This window comes from Terrapene carolina, unplaced genomic scaffold, assembly GCF_002925995.2.
Source record: "Terrapene carolina triunguis isolate 2854851 unplaced genomic scaffold, T_m_triunguis-2.0 Scaffold31, whole genome shotgun sequence".
NCBI classification, from domain to species: Eukaryota; Metazoa; Chordata; order Testudines; family Emydidae; genus Terrapene; species Terrapene triunguis.
Genome location: NW_020664382.1, coordinates 35163 through 49054, shown reverse-complemented (window position 1 = coordinate 49054; position 13892 = coordinate 35163). Strand labels below are relative to the sequence as shown.

At 42.8% G+C, this 13892-nt stretch overlaps 1 protein-coding gene across 1 annotated transcript in view; it reads left to right on the top strand.

The window, feature by feature from the left end:
* Positions 1–13675, top strand: part of LOC113406499 (ribosomal RNA processing protein 1 homolog A-like) — a 28235-nt gene extending 14560 nt beyond the window's left edge. Inside the window, exons 7-16 of the mRNA XM_026651733.1 lie at positions 988–1052; positions 1619–1785; positions 2517–2608; positions 4163–4260; positions 4997–5016; positions 5518–5646; positions 6666–7411; positions 9601–9747; positions 11146–11212; positions 13263–13675. Of these exons, the coding sequence (XP_026507518.1) occupies positions 988–1052; positions 1619–1785; positions 2517–2608; positions 4163–4260; positions 4997–5016; positions 5518–5646; positions 6666–7411; positions 9601–9747; positions 11146–11212; positions 13263–13450 (1719 nt within the window). The 3' untranslated portion in view covers positions 13451–13675. The remainder of the gene's footprint in view (positions 1–987; positions 1053–1618; positions 1786–2516; positions 2609–4162; positions 4261–4996; positions 5017–5517; positions 5647–6665; positions 7412–9600; positions 9748–11145; positions 11213–13262) is intronic.
* Positions 13676–13892: the final 217 nt, after the last annotated feature.

Here is a 13892-nt window from a genome sequence, read left to right as displayed (position 1 = left end):
AGCAGAATGCAATGGGTGGCCCAGCAGGCAATTCTGTTGGCAGGTGTAGGAAGTGTGGGGCGGGGGGAGCTTCTGTAGCAGGGGACAGTGTCTACAATCAGGGCTCTAATTCAGCAACAGTTCCTCCAGCCCCAGAATTGCATACGGTTCATATGGCCTATGACTGAGACTTTCAAAACAGTCTAAGGGCTGGTCCACACTAACCCCCCACTTCGAACTAAGATACACAACTTCAGCTACGTTATTCACATAGCTGAAGTCGAACTATCTTAGTTCGAACTTACCGCGGGTGCACACGCGGCAGGCAGGCTCCCCCGTCGACTCCGCGTACTCCTCTCGCGGAGCAGGAGTACCGGCGTCGACGGCGAGCACTTCCGGGATCGATCCGGGATCAATTTATCGCGTCTAGACAAGACGCCATAAATCGATCCCAGAAGATCGATTGCTTACCGCCAGACCCGGAGGTAAGTATAAACATACCCTAAGGGATTTAGATTAATTGTAATGAAAGATGTGTGTAAATCCCCTAGACTGCTTTGAAAGTCTCAGCCTATATTCCTATGTTGAGCTTAGCAAAGGGATCAGATCTTATTGTTCATTACTATTTTGTTTGATGGTCTTTAGGTTAAGGTCTGCAAGTCAGAAGACACCCAGGGTTTAGTGTGCTGCAGACTTCTTTGTGACCTTCGGCTGACTCACTTAACTTTTTCCTCTGTCTCATTTCGCCATCTGTGAATTGAGGATCAAGTGCATATTGTGCAGTTTAATAAATCGATGTATACAAAGCACTCTATTTCTATAGTGCGTCTATCAAATATCTCGGTGGTGGTGCTGAAGTGTTACTCGTGTCAATTTTAGTGGGGGGAAAAACAATGAAAAGTGCTGGCGTGTAGCCTCTTAGAAAGATCTCCTACCTCACAATCTACAATGAGTTACTCGACCTGCCTGCTCTACTATACTAAGTCTTTCTGTCTCCTAATCTCATAGCTCACAGCAGACCAGAATCTCAAGTTTATTGAACCATTCTGCAAAATTGCTGCCAAATCTAAAGAGTAAGTTTGATGGATGAATATTGGATTTTCCATTTTATTTATTTATTTAGTCTAAGATCTAGGAAGTTCTTGAAATGCCATTTCAAAAGATAATAAACAAATGGACTGAAGCAAAACAAAGAACATAATAAAGTTCAGGTCATAGAGAAACAACTGCCTGGGCAGGCCTTTGTGGCTAGCTTAACTCACCTTTATGTTCCTGAAAACCATAAGTGAAGTGGGTGTGTAAATATAGGAACCACCTATACCTGTGTTTATCGAGTACCTAACACAACAGAGCCCTGACTCTGATCTGGTACTATTGGAATATAAAATATTAATTAATAAACCAAGCAAATTCTCCAAGCTATAACATTGGAAGAACCAAATACGAAACTGGAAAATCTGTTTGGAGTTAAGCAACTTGTTTAAGTAATTGGTGACTTTTTTCCCCAAAGTTAGATGCATCTCTCTCTCTCTCTCTCTCACCGTCTTCAAAGTGTTTTAAATGTAAATGGGAAGGAAAAGGGGCTTTTAACACTCTGCGTGTGTTCCCTCCCACTCTCATCCTTTTTTATATAATACAGTCGTCACCTGATGCAGGCAGTAGCCCGGGGTATCTTTGAAGCCATTGTGGATCAGTCCCCTTTTGCCATTGAAGATCTAATGAAAGAACTGAAAACAAGCTACGATGGCGATGTTGAGCTGTCTGAGGGAGATGAAGCTGAAAACAAGGAGCCACTAGTGACTAAAGGTGAGGAAGAAGTGATGAAAATTTTAGCCCAGACTTTAAAGAAATACGGTAACTATTGACAAGATCCAAATATGTATCCCACCTCTTAAAAATATCATTCCTACTCTCAGCCAACTTAGGGCACGCAGGTGATACAGGAACAGCAAATCTTGCTTCTGTTCTCTTTGGGTGATCTAGTAGACAAAGTAACCATATACTAGTCAATTACAAACATCTTAGTGCTCCCTTTATATACTAGGCCTTACAGTTCCACATTTCAGTCTACTTACAGCAACAGCCGTAGAGAACCCAGGACTGTCCAAAAACTAGTATTTTGTGGCAATGCTCTAGGAGGGAATTGCTCCAAGCTATTTCTTCTACTATGGGGATGGTCATTTCAAAGACCCAGAAACAATACTGCTGTTCTGAATTGCTTTTTCATCCTTAGAACTAAAATGCTTGGATATAAATGGGTATGTATCATTCCCAATATAAAGAGCAGGTAACTGAGGTGTAGAGCATCTGCATTAGTTTCCGAAGGTAACACAGAATGTCTGTGCTAGAGGAAGGAAAAATATCAAGGTCTCCTGACTCAGCCCTATGCTCATATGCTAAATGATACCTGCATCCCATCTCCCTGCCTGGGGGGAGAGTTTCATGGCTCAAGTACTCCTCTTATTCTACTGTACTGGACAGCGCTTTCCCCCATTCTTTCCGACTGATCTTTAAAATCTTTTTTTGTGTAATAACAGACAAACGTTTATCAAAAAAATCTGCACTGGGCACTGAAGTGCAAGAGGACCTTTCTGAAAATGCTGATGAAAACATTGGTCCTGTTCTCCAGGTTTGTGCCTTGCTTCCTTCATGTTAACATGATATCCCCATGAATAATCCTAGGCCTTTTTTATTTGTCACTTAGTGGATAGTGGAGACATCACCAGTCGAATAATAAGGTACACATCTCTTAGGGTATGTCTACACTGCAAGTAAAATCTTGTGGCTGGCCCAGACCAGCTGAGTCAGGCTGCAGGGCTGTTTAATTGCAGTGTAGACTTCTGGGCTTGGGCTGAAGCCTGGGCCGTAGGACCTGCAAGGCGGGAGGGTCCCAGAGCTCAGGGTACAGCCCAAGCTGGAACATCCCCACCACAATTAAACAGCCCCACGAGCCCCTGTGAGGTGGCACGGGCCAGCCATGGGTTTTTAATTACAGTGTAGACATACCCTAAATGTCTTCAGCTGAGTGTCACATTAATAACATATTTCTTGTGAGTAGGTTACAAAACAAATGACAAAAGAGACGTACATGTGCCAAATTCTTTTTCTTCTCTCTCCCCTGCCCCCTTTTTTCCCCCTTTCACCTCAAGAGCAGGGCCGGCTCCAGGCACCAGCCGACCAAGCACGTGCTTGGGGCAACACCTTGTAAGGGGCGGCCAATCGCAGGGGGGCGCCCGGGGTTTTTTGTTTTTGTTTTTTTTTTGGTTCGGCGGAGCGGCGCTCAAGGTTTTTTTTGTGTTTCGGCGGCGCTCGGGGGGAGTGTTTCGGCGGCGCGGCGCTCGGGGAGGGGGGTGTTTCGGCGGGGCAGTGCAGCGCTTGGGGGGCGGGGGGGAGGTGTTATGGCTTTTTTGCTTGGGGCGGCAAAAAAGTTAGAGCCGGCCCTGCTCAAGAGGTACCAAAAAAGTTGCTAAAAGCATATTGTGTTCTGTCTGTCCCAGGAGTCAGCATATCCCTTATTGATGTTGACAGCACAAGTGATAGGGTGGGAGGGTACACAGGAGATGGGGCTGGGCACTAAAACGCGTGACAGATCTTATGAACTTGTTGGAACAAACTGCTGGGATCCAGGATTATGCTACAACAGAGATGCCTCATGTTCCTGTGTTGGGCTATGGCTCTTAAGCAGGGACTAGAATGTTGCACATTTATTTGTTTGCTTTTTCCTTCTGAATGAGAGTCCAGGTTAGAAGTGTTCTGAAAAAATATTATTTGAATGCTTCATTGTAATGTAGTGTTTTTGTAGCCATGTTTATCCCAGGGTATGAGAGAGACCAGGTGGATAAGGTAGTATCTTTTATTGGACCAACTTCTCTTGGTGGAAGACACAAGTGTTCAAGCTACACAGAGCTCTTAGGTTGTCTCTTCGACCAACAGAAGTGGGTCCAATAAGATATTACCTCACCTACCTGGTTTCTCCCATTGTTATGTAGTCAGACAAAACCCATTCATAAAGCTAGCATGTGCATTCGGGGGTTGAATCTTGGCAGAGATCAAGTGTAGTGGAAGGAATTGGAAGTAGTAAAAAGCATATGCTGCTTGAAGTATTTATAACAACAGCTATACTTGGCGGTTCAGTATGATAGCCTAACAAAGATACTGTATTGTGCTTGCTTTCTTTTGGCAGTTTAACTACAAAGCTGTTGCTGACAGACTCTTTGAATTGGCCAGCAGAAAAAATACACCTGCCTTTAACAGAAAACGTCTGTACAAATTGGTCAAAAAGTGAGTTCTCTTGAAACAAAGCTCTGTATGATGATTTGTCTAAATAGACTTGACATTCTGTTTCCCCAACCCCCTCTACTGCTAGTGTCTACATCAAGAGATTGCCATCCTTTTAATGAAAGTGTTTCTGCAGTGAATTCACTGTCCAGTACATTCCTACTTGGCCCAGATATCTTAGAAAGAAGACGTTGCTTACAGTATGTGGTAATATGAGTACAAAATCTCTGTCAGACATGGATATATGTATGGGTCTGAGACCGATTTTGGTTTTGATTTTGTGTTTTTCACAGATTCCTAGACACTAGAGTTGGAAGGGACTTGAGTTGTCTTGTCTGTACTTCGTACCAGTTTAGGATTGTTCCCTGCGTTGCATTGTCAAGCGCTTTGTCTTGTATAGTTCTAAGTATTTCAAGTGATCAGGCTTCCACGCCTTCACTTCGCAGATTACTCCACCCTCGCTTAAATTATGCAGTATTTGAACAGCACTGTGCTCAAACTGCGGGGGAGGGGAGCGGCAGTGTTAAATCGCACTCTTGCCAAGACTTCTTCAGTAGTTTGGCTTTGAGTTGCTGGAGTTCTGAGGCAGATCTCTTGGCGAGCTAGCCTTTTGTAGCCCTCCGATGTATTATGCTTTCCTCAAAAGTGGGACGTGTGCATCATAAATGCAATAACGTGGTGACATTTCAGTCAAATATTGTAACAGTAAGACTTTTTTTTTTTTTTTTAACTTTTTCAGGTTCCAGGACCTAGCAGAAGGTGAGAATTGAGCATCAAAAAAGAAGCACTTTTATTCTGCTAAATGATTCATCCTGTTCTCAGTGTAGATTTGCAGTTAATGTTGTCTTCGTGTGCTGTTTTTACTTATGTTTGAAGGATATTAGTTTCAGAGGTTATTGCTGTGATGTGGTTTTCTCGTTAGGAGGTATAACTTGCTCAGATTCACAAAGGAGGTCAGGTCCCCATATCTAATGCTTCACAACTTGGGGCAGCATTGTAATTTTATAAGCTGAGGTCTTGCCTTTTTATTCAAATGCTTTGCTTCCTAAGTGAGAAACATGATCAGTTTGATTCAGAATAATGAAGAAACTGCACACTTCTGTGCACATTTCTTTGCAGTGCTTTAAACGTACTGATAGACAAGTGGAGTGGGGAATCAGTGGTTGTGCCCCTTTTGCTGTATGTGAACACAGAAACTACTTGGGGGGAGGGGGGGAAGGGGGTATTTTCAGATGTCTCATCAGACTTTTTGCTCAACAGGAATCTTCCCACAAGATGATTTCCCTGAAGATGTTTCTACAGATGAAGATGACGATACATTCAGCAGGGGCAGGCGAAAGAAAAAAGTTGTCAAATCCATGGAGAAAGCCAAGCTGGAAAAAGAGAAAGGTAGGAGGCAAAGCTAGGGAAGTGAGACCACTCTCGCCAGTCCGTAGGTACGTCTACACTGCAGCGGTGAGTGAGTCTCCTAGTCTGCGTAGATGGACTCAGGCTAGCAGGGCTCATGCTAGAAATAGATGTGTGGTTCACTGAGACTCTGGTTCTCAAGCCTAGGGGGTCCGGTGGGCTTGAGAGACTGAGCTGCAGTGCTCACACTTCTCTTTTTAGCACGCTAGCTCAAACCCTGCTAGTACAAGTTTGTCTACCCAAGCTGGGAGGCTTGCTCCCAGCTGCAGAACAGACATACCTAGTGTGGCCTGGCAACATAACAGGCTGAGATTGTTTTAAGTGAGTGATCAGTTGCTTGGGATTCACCATTTCTGAGTCTCATTGCAATGAAGGGTAAAGGTTGAAATCTTGACCTCATTGAATTTTGCCATTGACGTCAGTGGAGCTAGGATTTCACCCAATATGCGGCAGATTGGGAAGAAGCTGTGCTTTGCCTTTACCCAGTCAAGCAGTACTATTGGTATTTACTGTGAAAGCAAGAACATCTCTGTCCCCTTGAAAGAGGAATGCCATTAGAACATAAGCAAGTAGGGGGAATGTGTGGAAGAGAGGAATGGAAATAAGCTATCTAGGAGGCTTTACAGCTGTTTCTACCATCAGGGTTTGCATTTACATTGCTACAAGCTTAATGTTCTTCAAGAAAATCTACCAGAGTCAGCTGACACATGAGCTGCCTTTTAATGGGTTTACGATCAGGAAGGCCTCCAAGAGAGAGCACCTTGATGGGGTGGAGATATTACTACATTAGAACCACTCATGGGCAACTGCTGGCAACCCAGCAGTAACATGAAAAAAGGCAAGAAAAGCATTAATAGGCCTGGAAAAAATGATATGGACTCTGTGGCCATACGTGCAGTAAAGATTTAGGGATGTAAGGAAAGCAACTCCTCTATTGCAGTTGTCTTTTCATTTTATATTTGGGCTAAATGTTGCTGCTTTCTGATTTTGCCTCCTTGCAGAGAAGGATGGAAAAGAGGCATCAAGTACAGAGGAAGATGATGCATCAGGACTCCAGAAGAAGAGGAAGAGGCGGAAGAAGAGGGACTGTCAAATTGCAGACTCCAGCACAGCTGATGGGAGAAGTGAAGAGGGGGTGCCTGATGCAGTAGGACCCAAAGAACCCAACAAGGGCAGAGCACCAGAAACTAGTAAAAGAAAAAGAAAAAACAAATCTCTAGACAAAGAGGCAACTGAGACTGGAATTGGCGTAACTGGCAGCGAAGGAGATGGTGACAACTGTGCACAGGATGCTCGGACTGACGTAATGCGGACTAAAAGGAGACAACTCAAGAAAAAGAACACAAAACTGCAGAAGGTTCATGTAAAACCTGTATCTCAAAATGGACCAGCTAATGCCAATGCCCTGTGGGATGGCAGTGACTGTGCCACTGTAACTACTACCAAGATGGTGAAAAAGAAACAGAAAATGAGGACTGTCTTACTCAATGGCTTATCTGAACAGGCTGCTCTGCAGTCAGAACAGGAAAGCGTGCAGAATAGCCTTACAGGAGAAGGGGACTCTGAATCCACACTGCCCCAAAAAGTCAAATTGAAGAAAAAACCTAAGTTGGGCAGTTTAGATGGGCTCAGGGTCTCAAACCAGAAACCACCATCCCTGAAAAAGAAGAGGAAGATCAAGGAGGTGATAAACTCTGTTGAAGTGAAGGGAGTTCTTGAGGCTGCATGCAAGAAAAGCAAAAAGAGTGTAAGCAGAGGGCTCTAATTGTCTTTTGCATGTGAGGCTTGTTTGAATTCAGTATGAGCTGAGTGGTTTATGGGATGTTTTTTTACATGCATTAAATTCCCCTTGTCAAGGGATAACAATATCAATTGGGAATTAAGGGAGTGGGAGGGTCCCATGTGTATATTTCACCAACCAGGAATGTCATGGATCTGAATCTAAGATGGGGACCTTCATTGCTCGTAGTGCTTCCATGACTACTTGTGTGAATGGGCCAAATTCTTGGAAGGAGGGCATTGCATCCAATGCTGTGCTCAACTTGTTCTTGGCCAGGAGGCCATCTCTGATGCAGCAATTGTTGTTCCTTGCAATAATTTATGGTCATTTTGGTTTTTGTCCCCTACACCCTCCCTTGTGGGTAAGTGGAGGCAGCCTGAATTTAGAAAGCATTTAGGGTCCAAAAATACTTCGCAGGTTATGACTTAGACAACACTGCAGGAATCCTGGCAGTTTTTCCTTGAAATATTCAGAGTTTTTTCCTTAATGAAAATTATCGAATATTTACAAGTTATATATTTTCATTTTGTTTACTGATGTATTTCAAACATTTTAGTCCAAGTTTGCACCTCACACCATTCATTTTGTCTTTGCTATGGTTCAAAGGAAAGTATTCTGCAAACATTTATGCACGTTCTTTGTTCCTCTGCCTTAAAAACCAGGCTACTTAAGTACTGTGTATGCCTTGGTTAACACCAATTTAAACAAGTTTTAATACACATCTTTAGTTAAACCTGTGCAAATTTGTGTATAGATGAGGACTAACGGTATAGTCCTCGGAGGACTAATAACTCATACATATGATACTGTTAGAAAGTTTCCAGAGCTTTTTATACGTAATACTGTGATCATTTTTTTTAAAGGGCTATGTGTTCAGAGAGTGAGTGCTTCGTGATAGTATTGGAAATTGGCATTTCCAAATTGCAAATCTCACATTTCTGCCATTGGAGAGTTTGCAAAATATTGGATCTTTAAACCTATCTCTGGTGCAGAACTAAATGCTGCTTCACTCCTTTAAGATGTACAAAGACTGATTCCCCTTTTTTAAAATCTTGTTTTAAATTGTGTAATATCAAGTTCTCACTTCTCTGTCTTTGATGGAGGAGGTTAGAACTCAAGAATGATGTCCCGCAAAGCTGTATCCTGAATTGCAAATTGCCCTGCTTCCAGCAGAGAGGAGTTGGAGATGTTTTGAGTCTTGGTTTCCCAAGCATGAAAAATTTTGAGAATCGGAAGACGCTAACTCTATACATCATAAAAGAACAGAAAAGGGCAAAACCAGGAATGTTCAGAATTGCTTCACAGTTTGCCTGCTAAAATTGGGAAGCTAAGACTTCTGCATTGTTTAAAGTGGAGCATAATTTTATTAGTTCTAGTCCCAGTGGCCATGAGATTCAGATTGTGTTGAAAAGGGACCCCTCTGATCTCCCCCTCCTTTTATTTATTTGTATATTTTTAATATAATCTAAACTAACGTTCCTCAGTTTGTCTATGAGGAGAGGGCAGCCACTCAGTGGCCAGTGCTCTGCAAGAGACTTTGGTTTCGTTCCTGGTAGCTTTCTTGGTCCCCAGGCTAAAATGTATTGTTCGCATATTCAGTCCCTAGAGAGGAAAGCATGCTTTGTATTTCTCAGTAGCATCCTGTCCACATCTCTGTCCATCCAGCTAAAGGAGTAGAGTTAAACGGACCCAAAAGCAATCCCATGTAATCCTTGACCCTAGTGGGGCAGAGGGAAAGGGGAAAGCTTCAGAGCTCCCAGATGGACATAGAAGGGAGTAGGGGAACCTTGTGCTCCTGAAAATGATGCCATTATCTGGACCCTGACAGGAAACTTACAAGTTCCCTTCACCTTCCAGAATACCATCAATGCACCTCCTCTTCCCATTCAACAGTCTTGCTATTCCAGCGCTGACCTTTCTTGAACAGAGACTTCCAATCATGCAAACTTATGAGGCATTTTTGTAATGGCGGCAAATGTTAACCAGGGGACTAACAAGTGACCACAAACTAGCATTCATTCATGACGAGTGACCATTGTTTAACTATGGCCACCACTGGCAAATGGCTAGCACTAACCCTAGCACCCTCTATTTCTCAGTTAGCTGTTACTCAGCGTGAGAAAGAGCAAACTTTTGTTTTATTTTTCCCCTCATAGGAGGTTGGTGGCACTCTCACTCCATTAAAGAAAAAGAAGGCAAAGACAGGAAATGACTTTGTGAAATTTGAAAAAACAACTTTACCAAAGCCGGTGTTCTTCAGGAAAGCCAAAGGCAGCCTCTCTTCAACTAGAGCCTCCATGCAGGTAAAGTGACCCTGATTTGGTCTGCCAAAGTTGGGGGGTTGCCTTAAGTATGGCTCACGGAACTCCACGACGTGGCTCATGGCCACCCGCATCTGAAAACAGAGGGCATCTTGCCCAGATGTGGGTCTCAGCCTGTGATACTCCATCTGGATCACACCAGTGTCTCAATCTAGTTTTGCTGGGACCTATAGTCTCCATAGGCAGCATCTATGACTGTGGAAGGGCAGCTGTTGTCTGCTCCATCCTGTGCAAACTAGATGTGGCCCTGAGGCTCCTGACAAATTCTCAGCACGGTTCATACTTGATAAAAATTTGGGAACCCTACCCTCAATGAAAACGGGCCTGGAGTTCCTCAGCAGATACAGTTGTGATTGCCATGGGATTTTTAATTGTCCATTCAATAATTCAATCTATATACATATATTTCCTCTCCCCTCCCCCCCACACACAAAAGCAAAGCTGTCAATGTGAGCAGTTTAAACTCTTCAAAAGTAATATTATGTAACTTGTTGCTTGTATGTGGCTGGATTATCTGCCATCTGAGTTGATTAGAATGATCATCCCCACAGTTGCAACGTCGTCTATCTGGGTTGCTCTTGCTGGTGGCTGTCTTCCTCTTCAGGGGGTAAGGTGGAAAGTGAAGCCTCTGTCTACGTCTAACCAAACTCTGCCACCACTTTAGTCTCCCCTGCCTGCTTCTCCCCCAATAAACTGCACTAATCTTCTCGACACCTAATCTGCCTAAGATAGGCAGTTTTAAAATAATTTAAAAAAATAAAATAACCAAACAAACCACTTGAGTAGTGTAAGCTGATTCAGGCATATTTCCTAAGGCTGACAAATTGGGATGGTGACATCTTTCATTGTTTAAAAGAAATCCCTCTTGTCTAAAGTGTAGTTTTGAGGGTTTACATTATTTTGAGAATAATAAAAGAACAAATAATTATTGCTCTTACAGATGGGCTCTACATTTTTTGCAGTTCTTTCTTTTCATGGAAGCTTGTAACAGAAGAGGTCTTCTGAAACCGCCAACTTGTTTCCATATAAGCCTCTTAAACTTTCTCTCAATATTTCTAAGCCCTATTAAAATTATGCTTTGTAACACCCTCGTAGCTCGGTGGGCTAAGAGTGCTGTGAGGCCAGCGTACTTAACATCTGGGAGGAAAGACAATCTTCTCGATTGTTGGCGAGCGATCTAGTCAACTTTAAGAAATATCATTCCTTCTTGTCCATTACGATGGTGGCTGCTAAGCAAAGGCTGCTATGCCTAGGCCTTTAAGGTGGGGAGGGTATCTACAACAAGGGAAGAAACTGGGACTCCTCAGAGTTCCAGCAGGGAAACAGACGTAATGTTGCCTCAAATCAATCTTTATTTGCCATCTTCATTTTATTCTGTAGTTAAACAAGCTGCAATGTTCCAGCTCCAAAAAAGTCACCTTTGGATTGAATAAGAACATGACTGCAGGTGAGTTTAATGTTCTCCTAAATTAAGGAAATATATCCTACACGAACCTACTATAAGGTGGGTGGACAACTGGTTGGAAAACCATTCTTAAAAATTAGTTATCAATGGTTCACAGTCAAGCTGGACGGGCATATCAAGTAGGGTCCCGCATGGATCTGTCCTGTGTCCGGTTCTATTCAATATCCTTATAAATTATTTGGATAATAGTATAGAGAGCACACTTATAAAGTTTGCAGACGATACCAAGCTGGGAGCAGTTGCAAGTGCTTTGGAGGGCAGGGTTAGAATTCAAATTGATAAACTGGAGAAAAGGGATGAAATTCAATAAGGATCAAATGCAAAGTACTCCACTTAGGGAGGAGTAATCAATTGCACAAATACAAAATGGGAAATTGCTTAGGAGGGAGTACTGCAGAAAGGGATCTGGGGGATCACAAACTAAATATGAGTTGTCACTGTAACACTGTTGCAGAAAAATCAAAGATCATTCTGGGATATATTAGCAGGAGTGTTGTAAGCAAGATATGACAAGTAATTCTTCCACTCTACTCAGCACTGAGAAGACCTCAACTGGAGTACTGTATCCAGTTTTGGACTCCACTCTTCAGGAAAGATGTGGACAAATTGGAGAAAGTCCAGAGAAGAGCAACAAAAATGATTAAAGGTTCTAGAAAACATGAGCTATGAGGAAAGATTGAAAAAATTGTGTTTGTTTAGTTTGGAGTAGAGAAGACTGATGGGGATATGATAACAGTGTTCAAGTTCATAAAAGGCTGTTTTAAAGAGAAGGGTGATAAATTGTTCTCCTGTTCCACTGAGGTCAGGACAAGACGTAATGGGCCTACATTGCAGCAGGGGAAATTTAGGTTAAACATTAGGAACAATTTCCTAATAGTTAAGCACTGGAACAAATTACCTAGGTAGGTTGTGAAATCTCTGTCAAACCTGTTCTTAAAAACCTCCAATGACGAACACCTGTCAGGGATGGTCTAGGTAATACTTAATCCCCTGCACTGCGGAAGGATTGGACTAGATGACCTATTGAAGTTCTGTCCAGTCTGACATTTCTGTGATTCTGTGAAGCTCCTTGTCTTCAAATTCCCCATTGCTTCGTTCTGCCTCCCAATAGAAACATCTGTGAAACGCTGACGGTCCATGCTCCAAGGCAGGGGAATCGCCATTATTATGGAAAAATTCCAGTTTTACTTTGGCTGCCTCTACTGACCATGATATTAACAAATAAGTATCCCCACACACGAACTCTTACATGTTCATGCTTTTCTTGGGGACATATTGATGTGCATAAAATTGAAATTGATTTCTAATGTAATAAGGCAAGGTATCCATTTTCTTACCTTTTCATCCCTCTCTAAGATGTAGACCACATCTTATTATTTCAGCACTGGAGTAGCAGACTCTGTATATTTTACCACAGTAAGTGTGTGTGCTCATAAACCATCTTAAACCCTACTGCCAGCAATGGTCATCAACCGCTAGGACCATGGGATTTAAACAGTATGAATAGTGTTTGTTCCCTTCCTTCCTTTCAATGAGAAGATGTAAAGTTTAAGAAACCTAGATCAGGGGCTCTCAGTCTCAATTGCATCTTTACAGAGAGATTGTTTTGTGGGCACCTTGCCTCCCACTTACAATCGTGGAATAACTGGCAACTGCAGGAATAGGAGGAAAGTATTTAGCTGGCTTTTAACACAATAGAGGATCTGGTAACAAGGAGAGCTGCACCACATGGCCAGCCAGTTCTCTCTGGGTACCACCAGCCAGTCCATGGGTTACAGCTGGAGGTGGAGCACAACCTAAAGAGAGAGTGATAAGGCACCATCAGGGGCTGGAGATTCAGGCTGACCTCTTCCATACCCCATCCCCGCAAATCTTAGGTTTTTGATTTTTGCTAACAGCCTGGATCTCGTGCATTAATGGCAGATTTCCTTGGTACCCATTTGGGTGCCAGAGCAATCAGGGAACTGTGGAACTGCCTAAATCTCTGTGTCTGGATCTCTAATAACTTTGTCCTTTAATTTTTATTTGACAGAATTTAAAAAGACAGACAAAAGTATCTTAGTGAGCCCAGAAGGAGCCTCCCGGGTGGCTTTCAACCCCGAACAAAAGCCTCCCCATGGGGTGCTGAAGTCACCTGGTACACCCACAGCAGAGCCCCAGATGAAGAAATCATTTGTAACACCAGCTAAGAAGAGACCAACCGCTATGGACTTCTTTTAAGCCAACTCAGAGTGGCCTACTTTTGTACATGACATTTCAGGAAACTAGAACTTTCTCTGGAGGTATTTTGGACTTCTCTATTTTTTTAAATTGCTCTGAACTGTATATAAAAGGTTCTGATTGTGACCTGTGACGCTGCTGCTTTTACCACCTTTTCAGCTGTACGTTGTGAAGTACCTTGTTCCACCTGTTACAGAAAAGGGATTAAAATGAGAGTCTGCCCAGGTTTCTAAAAGTTGTGGTCTCTCCCCATGACATTCTCAAGAGACTTGCTAGTTAAAGAACTGTTAGGGTCAATACTTCGAGACTGATTAAGAAAACTTGCTCTTCAAGCTGCTTGACTGTCTTCAGCAGGTCAGGATGTTAAAGAGAAAATGTAGATGTTTAAACCTACTAGGCAGATGTCTGTATTTACAGATTTGCTCCTGATTCTTGCCTCGTG